This window comes from Erinaceus europaeus, chromosome X, assembly GCF_950295315.1.
Source record: "Erinaceus europaeus chromosome X, mEriEur2.1, whole genome shotgun sequence".
NCBI classification, from domain to species: Eukaryota; Metazoa; Chordata; class Mammalia; order Eulipotyphla; family Erinaceidae; genus Erinaceus; species Erinaceus europaeus.
This window is the reverse complement of record NC_080185.1, coordinates 70,652,342-70,679,191: the sequence shown is the minus strand read 5'-3', so window position 1 is coordinate 70,679,191 and position 26,850 is coordinate 70,652,342. Positions and strand designations below refer to the sequence as shown.

The following is a 26,850-nucleotide window of genomic DNA, read 5'->3' as shown; positions in this document are numbered from 1 at the left end:
AACTCATCAAAGCAAGGACTGCAAAAGCTGAATAAGGGCAAGAGACTGGCATATTTTAATGATGACTCTGTAGTCAATATCAGGCCACCCCATCAGCTGGGGCCCTATTCGGGGAGTCCTGAGATTCCCAAACAGACATGATGGGCCTAGACCTCAAATAAATATCTCTCTCCATAGTTACCGGTCATCTATATCAGGAACAACAAAACAGACCCCTTTGTGGACCCCCATAGGATGTTGACCTCAGCTTGGATCAACAATGGTAGAGAATGCCCCATCCTCTGAAGGGAGGATGGACAACATACTCTATGCTGCACCTGAAGAAGATGGGTCCTGAAATCAGGGCAGCTTGGAATGTTCCTACTCATGACCACAGAATGTGAGCTCAGATCTACAGGGATGCAGAGGTTACATAGGCCCCTAAGCTGAATATAGTCTCCAGAACAAATCAAATCAAAGGGGTTTACAATCAACAATATTTATACACCTTTCCCATATTAGGGAGTTATTCTCTTAAAAGGATCCAGCTTTCTGGCCCTTTTTCCAGCCATGACATTATCTCCCCAGATAATAACTAGGATCCACCTGCATATCAGATTTCAGGCTCAGGAAAAAAAAACTAGCATAGCCACAGGCCTTTTGGAATATAACTAAAATATGCCTACTAGCTATCTATAGAATGGAGATTCCCCCCCAACTCTTCATCTGCATTACTCCAGCCTTTAGGTTCAGAATTAGTCAACAACTTGTTTGGCTTTGTATGTTAACTCTCTTTTCAGCCACCAGGTTCCAGATGCCAACCAGACTTCCCAGGACAGATGACCCCACCAAAAGGTCCTGGAGCTTCGATTCCCCAAAACCCCACCCCCAATAAGGAAAAATAGAGACAGACTGGGAGTATGGATTGACCTGTTAACGTCCATGTTCAGCGGGAAGCAATTACAGAAGCCGGACCTTCCACCTTCTGCATCCCACAATGACCTTGGGTCCATACTCCCAGAGGGTTAAAGAATAGGAAAGCTATCTAGGGAGGGGATGGATACGGAGTTATGGTGGTGGGAATTGTGTGGAGTTGTACCCCTCATCCTATGGTTTTGTCAATGTTTCCTTTTTATCAAAAAAAAAGCGCCATTTGAATAAAAAGTAAATAAATATGAATAAGCTCATTATAAGCAAGGAGACTGACACAGTAATCAAAGATCTCCCCAAAGGTGGTGGAAGGGGATGTAACATTGGTCATGGTGAAGTGTGTAACTATACCACCATAATATTATAATATTGTAAGAAATCATTAAATCACTAGTATTTTTTAATTTGTTAATAATAGTATGTTACAAGATTGTAAGATTATAGTATATAGGTCCACACCACATCCATCATCAAATTTCTGTATCCTCACCCTCCCACTTCCCAAAGATTCCTGTCATGGCTGCTTTTTTTTTTGGGGGGGTTTCATGTGAATCACATTTCTAGATTCCACATATGTCCCTAGTAATTTTTTAAAGTTTCCCTAAGATCAAAAGTCCAGAAACAAATAGTTTTTAGCTGTCTTTCAAGAAAAACCTGCTAATTATCCATTTTATTCAAATGAAAAAACTTGAATATATAGAAATACTCTCAAATTATATATATATATATATATATATATATTTAATTTTTAGCCCACTTTGAATGGGGGAGTAAATAATTTACAACACAGTTGTTGACATGTAAGTACAACTCCTACTCTCCCCATGATAGGTGTCTGAAAGACACTCTCCCATAATCTAGGTCCTTTTCCATCACCATACACTAGGACTCTAGAGTCCCTCCTTCCCTAAAGTTCTTTGCCTTGGTGCAATACACCATACCCAGTCCAAGCTTCACCTTATGTTTTCTCTTACTGCTCTTCATTTCTCCAGTTCCACTTATGAGTGAAATCATTCAGTATTTGTTATTTTTCTGGTTTATCTCACTCAAAATAAAACTTTCAAGTTCTGGTCAAGATATGGCAAAGGAGATTAATTGTTGCATTGCATTTTATTATGCATATAAACCACAACTTTCCTAGCCACTTATCTGCTGTTGGGCATCTGGGTTACTTCAAAATTTGGGCTATAACAAATTGTACTGCTTTGAACATAGATATGCATAGTTCTTTTCAGATAGGTGGGAGAAAATCTTTATATCCAACAAAGGCTTAATAATAAAAATATGTGAATAATTTATAAAATCAACAATAAAGAAGCAAACAATCCCATTGAAATGGTTGTGGGGTGGCGGGTGGGGGGAGAAACATGGACAGAATCTTATCTAAATAAGAGACCCAAAGGGTCACCACACATATGAAAAATTCTTAGTCACTGATGTTCAGAGAAATGCAAATAAAAATAACAATGACATACCATTTTACATCTGAGAGACTGTCATACATTAGAAAAGACAGAAACATCAACTGTCAGAAAGGCTATGGGGGAAAATGATCTCTTCTACATTGCTGATGGAAATGTAAATTGGTCTAACCTCTTTGGAAAACAGTCGGGAGACTCATCAGAATGTTAAAAATGGATGTAAATTAAACTATGACCTGAAAATTCCTCTCCTGAGGGTATATTTAAAAGAAACGCAAATGATTTTTATGAAGTCAACATTTTCTTAATATCAGGCTGAGAGACATTACAAGAAGGAAAAAAAAGAAAACCAAAAGCTAATATATTTGATTAATATAGATAGCTAAAAATCTTTGCAAATGATATTAAGCATTACAAAAAGAGGGATGGATCTAGAGGAAGTATAGTATGACAGAAGGACATAAATAGATGATATCACTCATAGAAAGAAGAGAAATCAAGAGAAAATACATGGTAAATAACTAATAAATCATGGCCTATTTCAGCATGTCCAAGAATGCAAAAGGGTATGATTGCAGAGAATTAAAGGGGAGTGGGGTTTGAAGCTCTGTTCCATATGGTAGAGGGAAAAGATAATTTGCTGGTTGATGCCTTGTGCTGACACCTCCTTTGGTAGATGTGAAACAGTACTCCCATGTTAATGGTAGTTTTGCAAAGGTACTTTTCTCAGTATCTAAGCCTGACCTTCCACCTTCGGTACCCCATAATGTTCCTGGGTGCATACTTCCAGAGTGATAAAGAATAGGGAAGCTATCAAGGGAGGGGATTGGATGCAGAGTTCTGGGGCTGGGAACTGTGTGGAACTGTACCCCTCTTATCCTATAGTCTTGTCAATATTTCTATTTTATAAATAAAAGTTAAAAAAAGAAATAATATGTAGTTGAGTAAAAAATGTGATTAAGGGGAATACCAATGGAAAGACTAATGTCAAAGAGGAGAATTGAAGGGTAGAGGAAATTATAAAAAGTAAACAGTAAAAAGGAATAAAAAAAGAACTCAAATGAAGACAATGGAAGTAAATTATGAGGAATAAAGTGAAACAAAAAAAAGTTTATTTCATAGAGGTTCCAGAAGAGAGGAAAAAAGACATAATTCTTATTGGAAGAAATACTGTCTATGAATTTTCCCAATCTGAGGAAGGTGATAAGACATTTAGATCCAGGAAATTCTAAGAGATTCACACAAAGTAAATCCAAACTGAAGCACATCAAGATACATAATAATCAAAAGGCAAAAAGTTCAAAGATAAAGAAAACATCTTAAAAATAGCAAGAACATACAAAACATCACATAAAAGGGAACTCTCTAAAGACTATTAGATTGTAAATGCTAGAAAGGACTGGCATCAAATATTTTAATGGAAAGGACCTCTAAACATGAATACTGTGCCCAATTAGGCCATCACTTAGATTTAAAAGAGTAACTAAGACCCTTTCATACAAACAACAATTAAAGGAATTTGCTACCATTAAACCAGGCCTACATAAAAGGCTAAAGGGATTTATATTAAATGAAAATACCCAATAATCTCACTATATGGGGTATATGTAGAAATAAAGGAAGAAAACTAGCAAAGTTAAGTGAAAATAAAATGTTAGGCTGAGACTACAGAAGGGAGTTGGTTGCAACTCAGTTACACAAGTGGGGGGGGGTCCAATAGACTTTGGTGTAGGGATATTGCTATTTTGTTTGTGGGTATGGTAATACATTTTGAAGAGGTGAAATTGTACTTCTAAGACATATATATTTAAAGTTTATTTATTTATTATTGGATAGAAACAGAGAGAAATTGAGAGGGGAGGGAAATAGACTGAGAGACACCCAAAGCCCTGCTTCACCACTTGTGAAGCTTCCCCCTTGCAGGTGAGGACCAGGGGCTTGCACTTGGGTCCTTGTGCACTGTAATGGGTATGCTTCACCAGGTGTGCCATCAACTAGCCCCTTAAAACAAATATTTTCTAGTAAGCCAAGGTATAGAAAAAAAATTTTAATGGCTCATTATAATACAGATATTTTTAACAAGAAAAACAACATAAAGTAGTATGTATCTCTTAAAATACTAGGCTAGGACCAGGGAGATAGTTCAGTCTGTTAGAACACCAACTTGCATACCTGAGATCCTAGAGGCCACAGGTTCAATTCCTGATACCACATTATGACAGATCTAAGAAATGCTCTGTCCAACTCTTTCTCCTGTTACATTTCTCTCTTTCACAACAAATAAATAAATGAAAAATAACAGACTACTAGGCATACCTCAGAAAGAGATGGATCTTGTCTTTCCGGAATAACTGACTCTGAGAATTCACCCTCTTGTCCTTGATGAACCTATCAGGGTAAATAATACATATTGTGTCTTCATACCACTGCAATAAAATATCATGACTTATAATGAAATTATGATTTAAGGCCAAAAAAAATCCATAAATAGGGATTATGATCTTATAGGATTTATTTTATGTGAAAGAATTCTATAGTCAGCATTGTGCTCTGCTATGAAAATCAGAAAACTCATTTTTCTGTAGAAACGTACAAAAGATTATTAGCATATATTAAATTAATATTTGAAAAGAAGGAGCCTCAAAATATTATAATCAAATTTAGTTATGACTGTATAATTTACACATATAGTATGTGACAGGCATTATTAAGTCATGACTAATCATACCACCCACTCTCACTAAGATACACAAAGAAAACAAGGAGTAGGGGAGAAAGCATGGGAGAAAGGAAGGAAGAAAGGAAAGGGAAAAGGAATGAGGAAGGAAAAAGGTGACTCTTAACTAGGTCTTAAAACACATGTGAAATTACATTTTGGCCACTACTTAAACTATATGCTTACTGGATAGGAGAGATGCTCAGCACGCTGTCGAAATGGCTCTGAATCTTCACGTTCATAAATGAGGTTCAATAGTTCTTTGCACTGTTTTCTCCAAGAGTCAGGATTATACTTCAATGACTGTTTTCTGCCTCTATATTTGACCTAAAGATTTTAATAGAATTATATCTGAACCCCCTCTTATTTTACTCTTCATTAATTTTTTTCCCTATTTTTCTGACATTAATTTAATTTTGTAAGAGACATCTTAGTTTAGATAACCTTCTTTCTGGCAAAAAATAAATAAAATTTAACTGTAATATTCATAGCAAGAATTCTAGCATTCTGAATTTTCATTTTAGGAAAATATGAATCTCAAATGCAATCCATAGGAAGTTTATTTTCCTATACAAGGAATGATTTTAATAGCACTGATATATGATGGTTAATTGAGTATACTTGAAAATTACACTGTCATTTTCTCAAACATTTGATATGATATTTTAACAGTCTTTTTAATGTCTCAAAGACCATTAAAAGAAGTGAATTGTACAAAACATCCTTTTAAGGTAACCTTGCACCTGGGAATGTGGCATTTGCACTCTTTCACAGACAATAAAAGTGCTTTACTGTGTCAACACTGCTGAATGCCAGCTTTCTATACTTTCCAACTTCTTGAGTGTATATAGAATTTTTGCATGAGCTAGTCAGGTGATGTATATATATGACTAGTTGCCAATAAAACCTTGAGAATTGAGCTGTAATGATATACATGTTGCTAAGCAGTCACTGCTGTGGGAATGTGTTCTATATGACTTGTTAGTGGAGGGAGAAGGCATAAGGAAATCTGTAGAAATATTTCTCCAGATTCCATATACAAGTATTATTGATGAGTAGCTACTACATCCCTGTTCCTGTGACTGAGTTGTATAATATTAACTTTTTTACTATAATAAGCATTATCAGTGAGTAGTAAGCATATACACTGAACTGTGTACATTTTCATAGCAACAAATAGATAGAGTAGGTCTTAGGGGTTTCCCACACAGAAAGCCTGAAATTTCTTCTCAACAGTTCATTTATTCACTCACCCTTCTTCCAGATGAAGTACCAGGGCCATCTGAATCTAAATAAACTATATCTGTATCCTAAAATTGAAAGAGGAGAATGAGAGAAAAGTAAGTTATATTCAAAGTTTCACATTAAATAATCTCCTTCAAATAAATGACAAATGTAACCACAATTAATACTCTCATTTGAGTAGGCAGCAGAACAATCGTTTAAGGTGGACTCATTCTAAACTTTTCCTATATGCTGTGTACAATTTGGGGAATTCTAAGAGAAGAGCACATAAGAAACCCTCTAAATCATAGTGTGGAATGATGAAAAAGTTCCAGTTACTGGTATATTAACATTATGCCTAAGTTATAGGAGTTTTAAAAACTTATTTTATGGGAGTCAGGCTGTAGCACAGTGCATTAAGCGCAGGTGGCGCAAAGCATAATGACCAGAGTAAGGATCCCAGTTCAAGCCCCCCAGCTCCCCACCTGCAGGGGAGTCGCTTCACAGATGGTGAAGCAGGTCTGCAGGTGTCTTTCTTTCTCTCCCCCTCTGTCTTCCCCTCCTCTCTCCATTTCTGTCCTATCCAACAACGACAACAATAAAACAACAAGGGCAACAAAAATAAATAAATAAATGTTTTTTAAAAACGTATTTTATATGACATACTAATTTAATATATCAGAGTCATAAATTACTCATGATTAATCTATTGTTATGTCACAAATATATCTCTCAGTAATTTTCTTTTTTTAAGAGGGGTTTATGGCTTACAGTCAACAGTAAAATACAGTAGTTTGTACATGTGTAACATTTCTCAGAAATGTATCTCTTATATGGAAGTTATGAACATATATTAAAGCATAAGATTCAATTAAATAGCCCCTTGAAGGACAATACCTTAATACAAAGGGACAATGTTCAGGTAGTACTATATTACCTGGTGATGGTAAAGCATCTAGTTAACATCAAGTGGGAGAAAATGTAGTTTATGAGTTACTGACTTCCCTTTTTAATTAAATTAAGTTGCTAAATTTTACTTTAGTTTCATTTTCTAGTCTTTTAAAAATATTTTATTATTTTTAATATTTATTTATTCCCTTTTTTGTTGCCCTTGTTTGATTGTTGTTGTAGTTATTGCTGTTATTGATGTTGTCATTGTAGGATAGGACAGAGAGAAATGGAGAGAAGAGGGAAAGACAGAGTGGAGGAGAGAAAGATAGACAACTGCAGACCTGCTTTACCGCCTGTGAAGCGAGTCGACTCCTCTGCGCTACCACCCGGCTCCCTCATTTTCTATTGTAACCTAATGAATGCTATTCTGAGGAAATATCCTCTCATGATTTAAAAAAGTATCCGTAGGACCAGAGAGATATCTCACTGGGTAGAGTATATGTTCTGCCATAAAACTGACCCAGGTTTAAGCCCTGGGCCACATGGCATTACCAGAGCACCAGTGGAAGATCTGGTGTAGGTATTTCTCCCCGACTCTTCTTCTTTCTATCTGAATGGAAAGGTTGGTTCAGGAACCATAAAGTTGTTTTGAATATTATGCAAAACAAAAATAGCTCTCAAAAGGAATATGTACCTCAAAATTATATATAGCAGATCCACTGTTAACATAATAGTCACTTTTCCCTCTAATTTCAGGATTAAAGAAACCTGTACTTACCAGTTTTTTTTTACTATAAATACTCAAAAGTCACACCTTGAGCAATCAGACAAGACATTCAAATAGAAAGGAATAAGTAAACAGATCCCTTATTTGCAAATGGCAAGATAATGTAAATAGACAACTTTAAAGACTCCAGTAAAAAACTGATAGAATTAAATTCAGTACAGCTGCAGAACATGAATCAATATACAAAAATTCATTTCCCCCTCAAGATTTTGGTGAGTGTTCTTTTAAAAATATTTTATTTATTTACTCATGAAAGAGAGATGAAAAAGAAAAGACGGGGTAGGTGGTTGGGGGTGGAGATATCAGAGCACTCCTCAGTTCTAGCATATGTCAGTGCTGGGAAATGAACCTGGGACCTCAGAGCCTCAAGAATGAAGGGCTTTTGCATAACTATTATGTTGTCTCCCCAGCCCACAACAGTTTTTTTTTTTCTGTACATTAATAACAAACTATAGAAAAAAATAAAGAAACCAATTCCATTTTTAACTTCATCAAAAGGAATTAAATAGCATAACTTATCTAATTAGATTTAATCAAGGATATTAAAGATTTGTAAGCTGAAAACTATAAGACAGATGAACAGTTACATAAAATATGCTGAAACAATTCTATGCTTATGTATTAGATGAAAACTTTTAAAATGTTTATACTACCCCAAACAACTGACAGATTAAAGACAAATGGTTACCAAAATTCCAGTGACATTTTGTAGAAAAAAAAAATTCTGAAACTTGAATGGGACCACTAAATATTCCCAATAATCAAAGAAATATTGAGAAGAACAAAGTGGGTGACATCACATTCCTGATTTAAGTCTGTATTTTAGTGCCATAATAATTAAAACAGCATGATATTCACTTAAAATCAGACACAGAGATAAGTGAAACAGAATAGAAAGTACAGAAATAAACCTAAACATATATGTGGGTAATTAATTCAATATATATGATTAGAGTTTCCTAAATAAACAACGCTAGAAAAACTGAATTTCCACATATATAAGCATGAAATGGATACCTATCCATTACTAAATTTAAAATGCATTAAATTCTTAAGCACAGGACCCAAGTCCATATACCTAAAAGAAAACATGGGATGGGAGGTAAATTCTCTCCCTCCCTCCCTCCCTTCCTTCCTTCCTTCCTTCCTCCCTCCCTCCCTCCCTCCCTCCCTCCCTTCCTTCCTTCCTTCCTTCCTTCCTCTCTTTCCTTTTGTTACCCTTGTTCTTTTATTGTTGTAATTGATGTCATCGTTGTTGGATAGGACAGAGAGAAATGGAGAGAGGAGAGGAAGACAGAGAGGGGGAGAGAAAGACAGATGTCTGCCGACCTGCTTCACTGCTTGTGAAGTGACTGCCCTGCAGGTGGGGAGCCGGGATCCTCATGCTGCTCCTTGCGCTTTGCGCCACCTGCCCTTAACCTGCTGCTCTACTGCATGACTCCCGGGAGGTAAATTCTTTCACATAAGTATTGACAATTACAATTTGTGATTTGATTAAATCCAAAGGAAACAAAAGCACCAGTAAACAAGCAGAACTATATAAAACTAAAGGGTCCTTATAGCAAAGCAAATCATCAAAAAATGAAAACACAAGTTTTAGGATGGGAGAAAAACATCTTCAATACATACATCTGATAAAGAACTATTACCCTTCAAAATGAAAAACGTTATATAGCTCAAAAGAAATTATGATAAAAATGAGAAAAAGAATTTTTTTCAAAAGATATACAAATTCAGTCATGGGAATGAAGAGAATCCTGCCATTTGGGGCAATAGGTAGACTTAGAGGGCATTATGCTAGGTGAAATAAGTTGGAGTGAGAAAGGCAAATTCTGTGGAATACCTATTATATATAGAATTCTAAGAAATAATCAAAACCTTGGTAGAAAAGTGACTGATGGAAGCTGGTTAGCAGAGGAAATAGGCAGAAGCTGGTAATAGTGTACAAATTTCCAGTATGAGTTAAGAGGATCTAAAGATCAAATGTATAACATGGTGACTATAGTTGTCAACACTGCATTGTATAAGTGGAATTTACTGGAAGAGTAGATGCTTTCACCAAGAAAATGTATTCACAAAAAAAGAGAAAATAAGTTACCAGATTACATTTACATAAACTTATGCATTTGTGTATTTATGCATTCCTGTGTGTGTGCAGATAGGGTCTTTTGTATGCATAATTTCACCACATTTGAACCAATTTTTCATTCTTTATTTCAGAGATAGAGACAGACTGAGACAAAGATGGAGAAACTCCACAGCACAAGTGTTCCCACAGTGACATGTTGCTTCCATAGGTTACAGGGGCATGAAATCAAGCTGTGACATGGCAAGGCAAAAATATATCCTACCAATGAGCTGCCTTCTGGTCCTACATTTTACTTTTATACTTTATATTTTAATGAAAGAGTAAGATTTGCCACTCTGAAGATTAAAAGTACAGACAATATAAACCTGTAAAATATTTCTATAATAGTCACTGCAAAAAGAACCTAGAATTGAATCATATATTCCTGGGCTAACTTATTTTCTACCCAAGACTATTTTTCAAGTTATCTTTTACTTGTCATTAGTAATTATTTATACAATTACAAGGTACCAATTACTTTTGAATGATTGCCCCTAATTATTGTTTCAGTTCTGCTATCTTCTTAATATGTTCACCAATCAAAAATAGCTTTATATATATCATGGATATAAACAGGGAAGGAAATCAGATATGTAAGGGGCTCAGGCACTAACAAATCTATTTCAACAAGAGGTTTATCCATAAAGTAAATCAAATAGCAATACCATAGTACTACTAAAATTGCAGACTTTTATACTTGAAATCTTAAAATACCTGTCTGACTAAACATTGCCATACTACTACATTTTTGTATATGCCATGTAAGTACATTTAAAGAGTTTCATAGAAAAAGATGCATACTTAAATAGCTTTTAGAAATCAGTTTCATCCCTCATATCACCTGCATGTAATCACTGTAGTTAAACTAACAGAAAAGGAACTCATGTCTGACAACCATGCTGTTATTCTTACCTCCTCTACATCAGTACTGTTGAGTTCTTCTGCCTTAATTTTACTATACGTGTCAAGTATATCAGTACAGCTCTGATCCCTAGGAAACAAAGTAAATCAATAATACAGTTCCATAATTAAAGGAATCAGAAGACTCTAAGGGGCCAAAAAAAAAAAAAACCCAACCAAACAAAGAACAACAACAAAAAAACTTCTTACCCAATGAATCTAAGTAAGACATCAGTTACAATTTTGGCTGCTTTAACTATAGGACTGTCTGGCTCATTGAAAGTCCTGGCATTGTGCTCAATATAGCGTACCTCCCACATCAATGCTGATATTCTCCTAACAAAGAAAAAATATATCTTTAGTTATTTTTGGTTATAAAAGTTTATTCAAGCAATATACAACATAGAACAACTAGGTACTTTATCATATGTCAAAGCTGTTCTAATATATTGGGCTGTCAGAAAAGTCATGACATATTTTTATATTTTTCTACGCACAAATATGTCATGATTTTTCTGATAACCCAATATGCTTTTTTTTCTTATTTTTCTTTTTTTTCTACCAGAGCACTGCTCAGCTCTGGCTTGTGGTGGTATACGGAATTGAACCTGGGACTTTAGAGCCTTAGGCATGAAAGTATTTTCTTAAAAATATTTATTTATTTATATATTCCCTTTTTGTTAATGATAACTAAATTCTTCCTTCAGCAGTAGAAAAATAAACACAATTTGTGTATGAATCTAATTTACAGTGATGGTTTTGCTAATAAGAATCTAATAAGGAAAGACACTGAGCTCTAGCAACAGACCCCTTCCCTTAAAGTCTTTAAGAAAAGTGAAGCTCATGGTCCAGGAGGACTCTCAAGCATGAATTCCGGAGTTTGATCCCTGGCTGCACATGTATCAGAGTGATGTCTGGTTCTCTCTCTCTCTCTCTCTCCCTCCCTCCCTACCTACCTACCTACCTACCTCTCTCCCTACCTCTCTACCTATCCCTCTCATTGATAAATAAATAAAATATTTAAAAAAAGAAAAGTTCAACATCCCCACTGAGGATTAAATGCACGCAATAATTTAGAACCACTGAAATGTGTATACATTGCAATAGAACTGTCCCAGGACATTATATTGTGTTAGTGGTGATTTTACCAAATGCAACTCTGTTTTGATAAAACCATAAATATGTTTACTTTTCAGGGGAAGAGATAACAAGAGCAAGAGAAAATTAAACCAAATTGTGTGGACAGATTATTGTTGATTTACCTTCATAATACATAAAGCAAATGAAACTATAGGTAACATTCTAAATTACATCCAAATAATTATAATTAAAGCATTTAACTGGAATTACTGTTGTTAGGACACAGTAGACTCTGAGCAAGAAAGATAATAAAGACTGTTCTTCACAGAGAAATCCACTCCCAACCAAAAAGAAAAAAAAAATCAAGGAAAATTAATCAGCCTCTTTTGCTAACCATATTTTGGGTCTGGTACTTAGATATAATTAACTGCTATCTGATTTCACAACATAGGAACCTATGCATGCTCCAAGTATGTATTGCATGTTAATCATGACAAATCACTTAATATGCTCTTGATAAACTAAAATGAACTAGTTTGTGTTCCATGTTTGAAGTGTACTACTCACCGCCCCCCCCCCCCCCCGCCTCCATTGTATACTCTGATATTACTTCCTGTCCTGGAGTACTAAAGATATTTAGTATTTCAGGACTGGGAGGTAGCTCGCATTTTCCACTCATGAGGATATGGACCAAGACTTCAATCACAGCATGGGAGCACCATACAAATTGAAAGCTTCATGAGTAGTGAAGCAGTGCTGTGGTCTCTTCCTCTCTACCTCTAAGTTAATTTTGATCTGTAAAAAGAGAAAGTTGGGGGCTAGGTGGTAGTACAGTGTGTTAAGCGCACATGGCGCCAAGCACAGGGACTGGCATAAGGGTCTCAGTTCGAGCCTCCGGCTCCCCACCGGCAGGGGGGTTGCTTCTAAGAGGTGAAGCAGGTCTGCAGGTATCTGTCTTTTCTCCCCTTCTCTATCTACCCCACCTGTCTCCATTACTCTCTGTTCTATCTAACAACAACAACATCCATAACAGCAATAATAATAATAATAATAACCACAACAACGATAAAACAACAAGGGCAACAAAAGGGGAAAATATAGCTTCCAGGAGCAGGGGGATTCATAGCGCAGGCACTGAGCCCCAGTAAAAACCCTGGAAGCAAAAAAAAAAAAAAGTTTACTAGGAGTGGTGGAATCATGAAGGCTCATGAAGCCCTAGTGAAACTCAGGTGGTCCGGAAAAAAAGGGGGGGGGAATTAATACTTAAAAAAAAATTAGAAGACATTATGAAGTTGAGTCTTTTGAATAATTATTTTACACTATGAAATCATAGGTATCCATATTATTGCTATGAAATAAATGGAAACAAAAGGTGTAAGACTATAAACTCAAGAAAAACAGATACTATTAGACAAACCTGTAAAAGCGATTTTCAAGTCTCCGCCTGATGGTATTGAGGTCTGTTGGATAAGCAACTACAGTACAATACAAGGGATAGGCACTGAGGTCCACTGGAACAGCAAAAGGGCTGGCAAAATCTACATTACCAAAAACAAAAGAGTTTGTTATCCAGGATGGTAACGTTTAATATTAACAAGCAAAATTCATGTAAAGGCCTGAGAGATGCTCACTGGTTAAAGAGCACTTCTTACCATATATGAGGTCCTTACTTTAGTCATGGGCACCACATGGGAAACACATCAACAGTGTCAAGAGAATTCCATGGACAGGAGAATTGTGCTGTGCTATCTTTCCCCAACCCCTCTCTAAAATATAGACTAAAAAACTGGATCTAAAATTTGGTTCATTGGTATTGCACGTAAATGTGGTTCTGGACTTATTCTTCAGTGTCACACTAACAACAACAAAAACACCCTAGGCCAGGATGACTGTGTTATTATTAGCACAAGAGACTCCAGGACTGAGGCACCTGAGGTCTCAGTTTTAACACCTGGTACTGATAAGTACTCTGGTGAGAGAGAGAGAGAGACAGAGAGACAGAGAGAGGAAGAGAGAGGAATATATAATATGTCTAAAATTATGATAATATAATTTTGCTGTTTGCCTAGATACTACTTTATTTATTTTTCAGTTTGGATGTATTATTTAGGAAATATGCATGATACATTGTTTATGTCAAGTAGAATCTAACAAATTTAATGAATTTTGTTCAACTTCAGTGTATGTCATTTTGGAATAAATGCCAACCTACTCAACTGGTATCTTTTAGACACTGAAATTACTCATGTGAGTAAAACACATTACCCACAGTCTTTACTCAGGAACCAATCCAAAGTTAGGCTCAAAGAATAACTAGAGAGCCAATAATGTATCAAGAAAGAAAAATACCATATGCTTGTCTTCAATATTATAAGTTAACAAACTGAGAATGTTTATGAGTCATTACTCTAGCCAGGTAAATAAAAATGTTCTTATTAAACATAGAATATTGTACCTCTGGATTTAAAAGTATACAGTGTGAACATGCATTACACTTAGTAGAACATAGTACTTTTCTTTTCCTACTCTCTTCCCATCTACCTAATATTCTTTTACATAAATCATACCCAGGGAAAGAAGGTGATCAATGCCCTGAATAACCCGTTCACATTCTTCATCTCTAGAGTGAGCCCCCCACTCTCCTTCTTGGGGCTTGTATAGCAAAGAAGTCAGTTCCTCTTGGGATACAGGAACACCAGCACCAACTTCATCTGGAAAGGCAGCTATGTATAAAGCAGAAAGTCAGAAATAATCAGTTTCTAGTATCATGTTATAGATATTTTTCTTTCAGAATATTTGCAATTTCTTTTTAAAAGCATATTTACTTCCTTCTGGAATTGGCTCCATATCCCAGGGGCTCATCTTTTCTCTTTCGTTATTGTCCCAGCTATCAAAAAATAACAAGATTAAATCAATTTGCATGACACTTTTATACCAGCATAATTTATATGAGTTTGGGGTGAACTGAGGAAAGGAGTAATACAGTTTCCTTTAAGGGGCAACTTTACTCACATGAAGATAATAATGAGCATTTAATTGAGAAAATATGGTCCACCAATATGAAACTTAGAAACAAGTCTACTCTTATTTCTATTTTTTAAAATTCCAGTCAAGGATATATTAAAGTTAAGTCAGGGTATAGAATAAAACATTTCTTTGGAAATATTCTTTCACATTAAACATAACTTTAATAAATAATTTCTTCCTGCCAGAAAAATCTATCAATACTTTATCTTTACAGTGTAAGTATTATAGTCCCCCCCCCGATTCTATTGATTCCTTTTGATCTGTGACTAGAAGTGAATCTTCAAAGAGTAAATATTTCTTCCATTATTGTTGAGAAGAAAGCTTCATTTATTTGGAATCTTACAACTTCAGGGCTTTATGAAGAACTCAAGAAAGTACAAATAGTATATGATATAACCATGACTGCCTATAATTTATATCACTAAATAAAAGACTAGTTGCTATTAATATATTTCAGCTATAATAATTACTTTAAACACTGAATTACTTTTTGGTAATTTCCAAGAAATTGCATTTATAGAAATATTTGCAGTTGGGGAGGTGGCTCACTGAGTGGAGTATAAGACTTTCATGTCTAAGGCCATACGTTCAAACCTTGACTGCATATGCTGGAGTGAAGCTCTCTTATAAAAGAACTTACATGCCTAGAGTTTCTCCCATGTGTGTGGGAGGTGAACATGTTAATATCGAGTTTGTTCTATAGTCAAAAATAACAAATTAAATAGAGAAATTAAGAGAAAATATAAGCATAAGGGAGATAGCAATGAGTCCTTTATGTTCCTGCTTTGTTTTAGCATTTATATTAGACCAAAAGGTTTATCAGACACATTTCTTTATAGGTACTATAATTACCTCCTTACAGTTATACATATTATAAGACTAGACAAGCCAGATAAAATATATTACTAGTAAGATTTACATAAATGAAACAGAGTACTAAAACAGGCATAAAAAGATCATAAATGTACTTACTGGACACTGTAACACTGGAAAGAACTATCAGGATACTCTGGTTGAAAAGGCTGTTGACTCTCCACAGTTCCAAACCACCAGGCATCATCTATTATGCTGCGGAATCTGTCACCTGTAATAATTTTAGAAAATGAATCTCGAGATTAATTCTATTCTCACTCTAAATTGCTACTTTTGGGGTCAAGGAGAGGCAGCTAAATACAGCAAATTCATGTTGAAGGAACCAGGTTCAATTTTCTGTATTATATATGCTAGAGCTGAGCAGTGTCTTTCACTTATTCACAAAAATAAATTTAAAAATCTTTTAAAAAGAAGAAAATGTTACCTTTGTTGAATACAGAAGTAGCATTGCATTATCAGAATTTTTTTTTGCCTTATAACCATCTACTTATTTATTTATTTAGGAAAGGAGACATTAACAAAACCGTAGGATAGAAGGGGTACAACTCCACACAATTCCCATCAGAAATTTTAATCTGAGTACTTTTAGATAAGTGAATCCAACATATTATCTTCTCTAAAGATTCTGCTTTCTAAGGGCTAGTAATCATTTTAAAATAATTTATATATATATTCATTTTTCCTTAAAAAGTGACATCACATATTAGTATAACTTCTCTCAAATACTGGAGATCATCAGGGATGATCAATATATTAACTAATTTATAGGTCATACCAAACTTGTGTGTACTTATACATAATCCCCAATTTTGATGATAACAGAAATGAGAAACATGACAGTCAGAGAGTTTTGACAAGGGGGTCCAAAATAACACAAGGAGAAAGAAAAGTCTATACAACAAATGGCACGGGGAAAATGGGGCTGAAATATGCAGAAGAATGAAACTGAACCACTATATTTTACACGTATAAAATTAAGCTCCAAAAGGATCAACTATTTTGATATTAGACCAGAGACCATCAAATACTGAGAGGAAAACATTGGTGGAGCTCTTTCCAATGTGTAAAAACATCTTCCATGACTCCAATCCAATTGCAAGGAAAATAAAAACAAAAATAAACCAATGGGACTACATGATCACTTTGGAAACAGAGTCATCTGTAGAGTATGAGAAAATCTTCATATGCCATATATCAAAGTGCTAATAACCAAATACATAGAAACTTAACCAAACTCAACAATAAAAAAACAACCCAAAATGAAAAATAGGAGGTACACATTGGCAGAATTTTCTCCAAATTAAGATATCCAAAAGACTAATAGATATATGGAAAATGCTCAGCCACTGATGACAAGGTAAATGAAAATAAAAACATGAGAGACTACTTTGTAGCTATGAGAATGTCATATATTAGAAAAGGACAGAAACTATCAAATAGTGGCACAACTTTCTTCCATCTAAGTTTTATAGATATCTTTGATGACATAAGTCCAATTGCAAGGAAGACTAAAACAAAAATAAAGCAATGGGACTACATTGAATTGAAAAGCTTTTGCACAGTAAAAGAAACCACCACCCAAAGAGAGTCCTTACAGAATGGGAGAAGATTTTTACATATTGTAATCAGCCAAAAGGTTAATAACCAAAATATATAAAGAAATCATGAAACCCAGTAACAAAAAAAAATGTGACCCCATCCAAAAGTGAGAAGAGGATATGAACAGAATAGTTAACAAAGAAGAGATCCAAAAGGCCAAATGGGATATGAAAAAAAAAAACACTTTAAGATAAATGCAAATAAAAACATCAGAGAGATTCCACTTCACTCCTGTGATAATGTCATACATCAGAAAGGATGTTAACAATAGATGATGGAGAGGTTGTGGGGGGTAAAGGACCTGCTCCTGCACTGCTGGTGGGAATGTAAATTGATCCAAGCCCTGTGGAGAACAGTCCTGAAAACTCTCAGAAGGCTAGAAATAGACCTACTTATGACCCAGCAATCCCTCTCCTGGAGGTGTATCTTAAGGAAGCAAACACATCCATCCAAAAAGATCTGTGTATACCTAAGTTCATAACAGCACATTTTTTTTTAGGTGTTTGATTTTTTTTATTGTTTCGTTTTGTCTCCCCCCCTTTCCCCCGAGCATTTCTCAGCTCTGGTTTATGGTGATATTGGGGACTGAACCTGGGACCTTTGGTTCCTCAAGAATGAATGCTTCTTGGATAATCATTGAGCAGCACAATTTTTAATAGCCCTAACCTGGAAGCAACCTAGGTTTCCAACAACAGATGGGTGACTAAGAACATTGTAGTATATATATACAATGGAATACTACTCAACTATTAAGAATGAAGTTACTAGGAGTCCGGCTGTAGTGCTGCAGGTTAAGCACACTTGGAGCAAACGCAAGGACTGGCGTAAGGATCCCGGTTCGAGCCCCCGGCTCCCCACCTGCAGGGGAATTGCTTCACAAGTGGTGAAGCAGATCTGCAGGTGTCTATCTTTTTCTCCTCTCTAGATTTCTCTCTGTCCTATGCAACAACAACAACATCAACAACTACAACAATAAAACTACAAAGGCAACAAAAGGGAATAAATAAAAAAATATAAAAAAATTTTAAATTAAAATTTTTTAAAATTAAAAAACTATATTTTTAAAAATTAAAAAACTATATTTTTAAAAATTTTAAAAAATTAAAAATTTTTTAAAAATTAAAATTTTTAAAAAATTTTAAAAAAAGAATGAAGTTACCTTCTCCACCTCATCTTGGATGGAGCTTAAAGGAATCATATTAAATGAGACAAGCCAGAAAGAGAAAGATGAATATGGGATGATCTCAATCATGGGCAGAACAGAAGGGGAAACACAAAGTAGAACTTGGACTGGGTTTGATATATTGCACCAAAGTGTTGTGACTCCAACAAGTTTGGGAATATTAGCATAAGAATGACGTCACCATGAGGTGGGGATACAGAGAAGGGAATGTATAAAAGCATGGACTTGAGATTCCCAAACAGGAATGATGGGCCTAGACCTTAAATAAATCCCTCTCCCTAATATTACCAGTCATCTCTATCAGGAACAATAGAATAGACCAATTTGTGGACCCCCATAGGACCTTGCCCTCAACTTGGATCAACAACGGTAGACAATGTCCCACCCTCTGAAGGGAAGATGCACGACATACTCTATGCTACACCCAAGGAAGATGGGTCCTGAAATCGGGGCAGCTTGGAATGTTCCTACTCATTACCACAGAATGTGAGCTCAGATCCACATGGATGCAGAGGTCATATAGGCTCTTAAGCTGAATATGGGCCTCAGGTCAGATCAAATCAATGGGATTTACAGTCAACAATATTTATACACCTTTCCAATATTTTGGAGCTACTCTCTTCCCTGATCCAGCTTTCTGGTCCTTTTTCCAGCCATGACACCATCTACCCAGACAATAACTTGGATCTATGTGCATATCAGATTTCAGACTCAGGGAAAAAAAAAACTAGTATAGTCACAGTCCCTTTGGAATAGTACTAAAATATGCCTACTAGCTATCTACATAATGGAGACCCCCCAACTCACAATTAACATTTTAATATTATACTTTTAATTAAGATTTGTATTCTAATAGAGTAGGTATATGCAGATGTAAAGTGTCCTATTCTAATAGAGCAGGTATATGCAGATGTAAAGTGTCCTATGATGGAGGGAGAGAACAATTTGGTGGTAGGTAAGGTGTGCTAACATCTGTCTTGGGGAGATATCAAACTGTACAGGTGACAAAAAAAGCTTTGTAAAATAATATCTCCTTAAGAAAATATAGCATAATTGTCCCCCAATAAACTAAACAGAACTGAAAAGAAACATTTAATTTTTCTAATTTGATGGAAAGCTTTATACAGTTACATATAAAATTGGTTTCTGTCTGTTAAAATCAAAATTTAAATTTTGTCTACTTCAAACGAGTTATTATTAAGTGTGATATTATACTTACCAATCTGCCAGTTCCTTTCTTTGGCTTCATTATAAAACTGATGTAACACAAGGAAGTCAATGACATCTGGCATGTCATGATACCTGTACAGAAAATAAAAATAAAGCATACGTGAATCAGTATACAGATATAACAGTATGTGTAATTACTGAATATCCAGGCATATGTGTTTAACATGGAACAATGAATCAAATGAATCAAATGGCTCAAACTTCTAAAGGTCCCTAGAAATGTTTTTATTTAAGTTAAACCCAATCTGCCATGATGTATTGGCATTGTCTGTCTGCTGTTCTTAATAGTCCAATAATATATACATGCCAGTGAAAGAGCTCATTTGAACAGTGTGCTGCTTTTCCATGTGTGTGATTCACATCCTACTATAGTGAAGAAAACTTCACTGTTGGGGTTTTTCTCTCTTTGCCTCTATCTTTAAAAATGACTATATGTAGTTTTTAAGAGAGTGAAGCAAAGAAAGGGTGAGAAAAAGAGGTGCTGGGGATCAGAACCGGGATGCTAAAGATACAGAACACGTGCTCTACCCACTGAGAAACTTCCACTATTAAGGACTTAAAAAATCATTCTTTTAAAAATTGTTTATTTATTTATTGCCTCCAGGGTTACTGCTGGGGCTCGGAGCAGGCACTACAAATCCACTGCTCCTGGCAGCCTTCCCCCCCCCTTTTTATTGGACAGGACAGAGAAAAATTGAGAGGGAAGGGGAGGTAGCGATGGGGAGAGAAAGAACAGACACCTGCAGATCTGCTTCACTGCTTGTGAGGAGACCCACCTTGCAGCTGGGAACTGGGATCTCAAATTGGGATCTTTTTTGTGGGTCCTTGTGCTTAGTACCATTTGTGTTTTACCTGGTGCGTAACCGCTGGACCCCGCCCCCCTCCATTAAGGTCTTTTTAAAAATGGTAATGAATTCTATAGAGCCCCTACTTCCCCCAGTCCTGGAACCCTTGGATAGGGCCCACTTTCCCATATGCCTATTCCAATCCATACCAAATAATATTGCATCCACCGATTACAACCTAACCAACGCAACGATTGCCACCTCAAAACATGCTTCACCTCAGACTGTGTCCAGAGACTTCACGTGTGGAATGACAACCCTTCAGCTTCATTACTCAGGTGAGACCTTTCCTTTTATAGTACACTCTAATTTCATCTCAGGTGGTTCACCTTCTAACAAAGTCCCATAACCTAGATATACACCAGTTTCTGTGAGAGAGAGCTTATGTTCACACGTATCCATAAACTACTGCAAAATATATACCCGAAAGCAGAAGTACACTAGAGTTTGCAGTGAGTACCTCCCTAACACTTCCTCTCCACTATTCCATGATTGGGATCCATGATTGCTCAACAATTTGTTTAGCTTCGTATGTTAACTCTCTTTTCAATCACCAGGTTCCAGATGCCACCAGGAGGCTGGCCAGGCTTCCCTGGATTGAAGACCCCACCAATATGTCCTGGAGCTCAGCTTCCCCAGAGACACACCTTACTAGGGAAAGAGAGAGGCAGACTGGGAGTATGGACCGACCAGTCAACACCCATGTTCAGCGGGGAAGCAATTACAGAAGCCAGACCTTCTACCTTCTGCAACCCTCAACAACGCTGGGTCCATGCTCCCAGAGGGCTAGAGAATGGGAAAGCTATCATGGGAGGGGGTGGGTTAAGGAGATTGGGTGGTGGAAATTGTGTGGAGTTGTACCCCTCCTACCTTATGGTTTTGTTCGTTAATCCTTTCTTAAATAAAAAAATTAAAAAAAATGAAAATGAATTGATGTTTTTTCATCTTCTCAGATTTCACATAAACTTTAAGAAATCCGTCAATGACTTTTATTCCTATTCATATTATTAACAGAAATAAAAGCAATTGTCATGTTTTAAGCTTATTATGGACTTTAAAAAGATTTTCCTCATTTCTCCCAACATTCACGAGAATTTAAGATTTCAATTTTACAAATGAAGGTATAGATTCAAACACTAAAGTAACTTGACCACAGAGATACACAAACACACATGCAAGCATTAAAAGATAGCTACTTACTTAATAGAAAAAGATTCTCCAGTCATTTTGCCTGAAATGGGGTCCAGAAATGCAAGTTTCAAGCAGCATAGTGTAGGTGGTCCAATCTCATATTTGATTCCTACAATCTTAACAAATTCTTGTTCCTATTCGTGGGCATACCAATAAATTATTATATTCAGTATAAATAATTACCTAATTGTGTATATTAAATCATTACTTGAACTATTGAAAATTATCTGAATATTTACCAAATACTAGGCATTCAACTAATTTTTCTTTCATATTAGATACATACACAGAGAGAGAGAGAGAGAGAAAGAGATATCACAGCCCTGAAGTTTCCTTCAGTGGGGTGGGGACTGAGCTCAAACCAAGACTATACACATGACAGTGTAGCACATTATCCAAGTGAACTATTTTGTTAGTCCATTTAGTAACTGTTAATTGTAATAAGACCTGGTTCTTGACCTTATTATCAGGTTGTAGCTTGGCATTGGATTCTAAACCAAGGATAAGCAGAACTCACTGAGAGCATCTTGAAATTCATGTTTTGGAAGGGTAAGATCAAGATGATGGAATAGGGGGGTTCTGAATCTACCTACTACTCAGAGAATAGATACATTTACATTAAACTACAAAAAATATACTGAAATTTAGATGAAAAGAGTTTCCACAGTAAGACACTAAATGGAATCAACCAAGCTGAGAGACACCCTCATCAACAAGTCCATACTCCCAGAGGGGAAGAAATGTTAGGTGAAGGTGACTGGCGGGCTCTGAACTACAATTCAGTCAAGACCTAGAGAAATAAGAGGAAAAAAAAAAAAGGAAGGGCATTTGGAAGTAGTAGCAGGTTTGGTGTGACTTAGGAAGGAAGAGAAGGCAGGAACATAAAAAACAATGGGCAAATATATATAACTATAGATAGTTATAGAAATAACATTCAACCCATATCTGTGACCTTGGGAGAACTACTGCAGTTTCCAATGGGAGGAATGGGGATACAGAACTTCTGGTGGTGGGAAGGGTGTGGAATTAAACCCCTGTTATTTTATAATTTTGTAAAAATTAATATTAAATTCCTAATTAAAAAAGAAAGAAAAGGCAAAAGCCTTAACATAGAGCAATGAACTACAATTGGGACTTGAGAGAGATTTCAAAGGAGGAGTAACTAAAGAATATATATCATTTACTAGCTCTATTTCTGTGAGCTGCATATATACATTTCAAGTAGTCTTTTACTCCCAATGTTCAGTCAAAAGATAAGTTCTTAAATAGGCATCTTGAAAATGTCAAGGATGCTTTATGATACTATCTCCTAATTCCGTGTTCTAAAATTGATTTCTGCAAGTATATTTGATGCCTGTATTCATGAAGGTAAAATTTAAATGGGAAATAATATTCACCAACTAATGAATTGTAGGCATCTGTATCACAAGACCACTGACTTTGACTGTGATTATGTGGGACAGTTTTCTGATAAAAGTGAAGAGCTCTGTAATCCAATTACCTTACAATTCAATTTTGCTGAAATTGCTAATAACTATCAAATTTTGCCAGTGTTATTATATTGGAGACAACCTGTCTCTTGGGGCAGGTCTGTGAACAACTGGAGATAAGTTATTTACTTGAGTTGATAGCAACATGGTATTTATTATTCCTGAATTTAAGAGTATAGGTTACCTCCAACAAGTATGTATAGGTTATTGTGTAACAAAAAATTTTAAAAATACTACTTCAAAACTAAAAAAAGAGGAGTAACTTGCTATGAGGATTAGGGTAGTGCATCAGAATACAGTACCTCAATTTTATAATCCCACATTCACAACACTGGGAAGGATGTTATGAAACATCCTACTGGGACAAAAGACACAGAACATATGTGCAAAAGGGTTAATACCAAAAATATTACACACACACACACACACACACATTCACACGCACACATACGCAAACTCTCATGGGGAGAGAGCAACAACAACAACAAAAGAAGTAGTCAACTAAGAAAGAGATTAAGAGACACTGAAAACACTAGAGAAATGTGATAATAGCATCGAAAGAAGCAAAATACACATTAATGATCCACCAGAAAAAGATAGAGTGGAAGACAACAAACTAGATCACACCATTGTAGACCCCCCCCCACACAAACACAAACGACAGGATGGACAGACATACAGACTTTTTAAAATTTTATTATCTTTATTTAGTAACTAGCTAGAGATAGCCATAAATGAAGAGCGATGGGGGGAGATAGAGAAGGAGGGAGACAGAGACACCTGCAGCATTGTTTCACTACTTTAAAATCTTTCCCCCTAAGCACAAGGACTGGCATAAGGATCCCGATTCGAGCCCCGGCTCCCCACCTGGCAGGGGAGTCGCTTCGCAGGCAGTGAAGCAGGTCTGCAGGTGTCTATCTTTCTCTCCGCCTCTCTGTCTTCCCCTCCTCTCTCCATTTCTCTCTGTCCTATCCAACAATGACAACAACAATAATAACTACAACAATAAAACAACAAGGGCAACAAAGGGAATAAATAAATAAAATAAATATTAAAAAAAATTTTTTAAAAAAGCTTTCCCCCTGCAGGTAGGGACTGGGGACTCCAACCAGGTCCTTGCACACCGTAACATGTGTGCACAACCAGGTGCACCACCACCCGGCACCCTCTCTTTCCCTCTCTACTTCCCCCTCCCCCTCAATTTTTCTATGTCTCTATCCAATAATAAATAAATTTAATTAATTCCCAATTTGATAGGAGAGAAAAATTAATAGCAATGGGAAATATAAAGAAAGACACATACAGATCTGCTTCACCACTTGTGAAGCTTGCCCCCTGCAGGTGGGGACTGGGGGCTTGTACCTGGGTCCTTGAGCAATCTAACATGTGTTCTCTTTTTTTAAAAAATTTATTTCCTTTATGTTGCCCTTGTTGTTTCCATTGTTGTAGTAGTTATTATTGTTGTTGATATTGTCGTTGTTGTATAGGACAGAGAGAAATGGAGAGAGGAGGGGAATACAGAGGGGGGAGAGAAAGATAAGACACTTGCAGACCTGCTTCACCACCTGTGAAGCAACTCCCTGCAGGTAGGGAGCCTGGGGCTTGAACCGGGATCCTTATGCCGGTCCTTGCGCTTTGGGCCATGTGTGCTTAACCTACTGCCGCTACTGCCAGACTCCCCTCTAACATGTGCCCTTAACCAGGTGTGCCACCCAGCCTCATGACCCAATAATAGATAAATTAAAAGATTTTTTTAAAAAAGGAATGTTAAAAAAACAATTGTATCCTTAAAGAAAAGAATAGAAAAAACAATGAGATACCAGTAACAGCTGTGAGAATGTCATACATTAGAAAAGACAGGAACAACTGTTGAAGAGGCTGTGAGAGAAAAATAACTCTCTTAAATTGCTAGTGGGAATGCAAATTGATCCAATCCCTGTTGAAAACAGTCTGGAGACACATCAGAATACTAGAAATATATTTATCCTATGGCTTGGCAATTCCTTTCCTGGGGATATACTCTAAGTAAACAAAGACACTTATCCAATGAGGCCTATGCATACCTATGATCACAGCAGTACAGTTTGTAATAGCCATAACTTTGAAACAACCCAGATGCTGAATAACAGGTAAGTAGCTAAGAAAGTTATGATATATATATATATACATATATATATATTAAAAAATACCATGCAGCTACTAAAAATCATGAAGTCATCTTCTTTTCAATAAAGAACTAGAAAGTATCATTTTGAACATAAGCCAGAAAGAGAAGGATAAATACTGAATGATCTTACTCATAGGTAGAAATTAAAAAACAATAATAGTAAGGGTAAAACATATGTTGAAACTTGGATTGAGTGTGATATACTGCATCTCACAAGGACTCTGGGGAAGGACAGGATGGAATGGAGGGTTTTGGAGACCCTGCTATATGATAAAGGGTGGGGAAACTAGGTTGGGGGACAAGTGTCTTCCACACACCTCTCACATATCATGGAAAGATGAGTAGTTGTAACTATGTGTCAACAACTGTACTGTATACCACTAACTTCCTTATAAGTATATCAAAAATCAACAATGGAAAAATCATTCTTCTAGATAAAACACAAAAATATGCAAGTGGACAAGTATAATCATGACTAGAAAAAGCTGCAGTTTTCTGGGGTGGCAGTCGATAGCATAATGGAAATGCAAAGAGACTTTCATGCCTGAGGCTCCAAAGTCCCAGGTTCAGTCCCCCACACCACCATAAGCCAGAGGTGATCAGTGCTCTGATTAAAAAAAAAAGTTGCGATTTTGAATAGATATATTATCTTATACATGTATTATTAGTCATAGTTAATGTTGACAAACCTCAATGTCATTAGTCTAGTAACTTGCTTAAAGCGTATACGTAAGTGTATAGTAGCACTGCTATTGAAATTCAAGTATTCTAAATCCATGGTTTTATGCCTTAAATATGCTGTCTCCTACAATTGAGTAGAACTAAAATGGTAGAATTTAAAATTGGAAATCAAATGTTTCATTAATTCATTTGATTTAAAAAATACCCCAAATTCCTGCTTATATAGAAGGGGATTATATAAAGTTCACTGTATGATAAGAAACTTACAGTATCTTACAATATAATACAACTTTTACATGTGTCTAAATCTTTACTTTGATAAAGATACGTTTCTCTATTATATCCATCCTGCTAAATGTTATCACTTAACAAACCTTCATCTACCTGAAAAACTCTTTTTTAAAATTATCTTTATTTATTGTATAGAGACAGCCAAAAGTCAAGAGGGTAGGAGGAGATAGAGAGGGAGAGACAGAGAGACATCTTTACCACTTGCAAAGCTTTCCCC

General features: G+C 35.9%; 1 protein-coding gene across 2 annotated transcripts in view; it reads right to left on the bottom strand.

Moving 5' to 3' along the window:
* BRWD3 (bromodomain and WD repeat domain containing 3) overlaps positions 1 to 26,850 on the bottom strand; it is a 236,478-nt gene that overhangs the window by 23,820 nt on the left and 185,808 nt on the right. For both annotated transcript variants that reach the window (XM_007534008.3, XM_060182523.1), the window contains exons 26-36: positions 22,014 to 22,138; positions 19,958 to 20,040; positions 16,056 to 16,167; positions 14,882 to 14,943; positions 14,624 to 14,779; positions 13,474 to 13,594; positions 11,187 to 11,312; positions 10,989 to 11,067; positions 6,300 to 6,356; positions 5,233 to 5,373; positions 4,647 to 4,718 (exon numbers count right to left, since the gene is read on the bottom strand). In XM_007534008.3, coding sequence (XP_007534070.1) covers positions 4,647 to 4,718; positions 5,233 to 5,373; positions 6,300 to 6,356; positions 10,989 to 11,067; positions 11,187 to 11,312; positions 13,474 to 13,594; positions 14,624 to 14,779; positions 14,882 to 14,943; positions 16,056 to 16,167; positions 19,958 to 20,040; positions 22,014 to 22,138 — 1,134 coding nt within the window. The remainder of the gene's footprint in view (positions 1 to 4,646; positions 4,719 to 5,232; positions 5,374 to 6,299; positions 6,357 to 10,988; positions 11,068 to 11,186; positions 11,313 to 13,473; positions 13,595 to 14,623; positions 14,780 to 14,881; positions 14,944 to 16,055; positions 16,168 to 19,957; positions 20,041 to 22,013; positions 22,139 to 26,850) is intronic.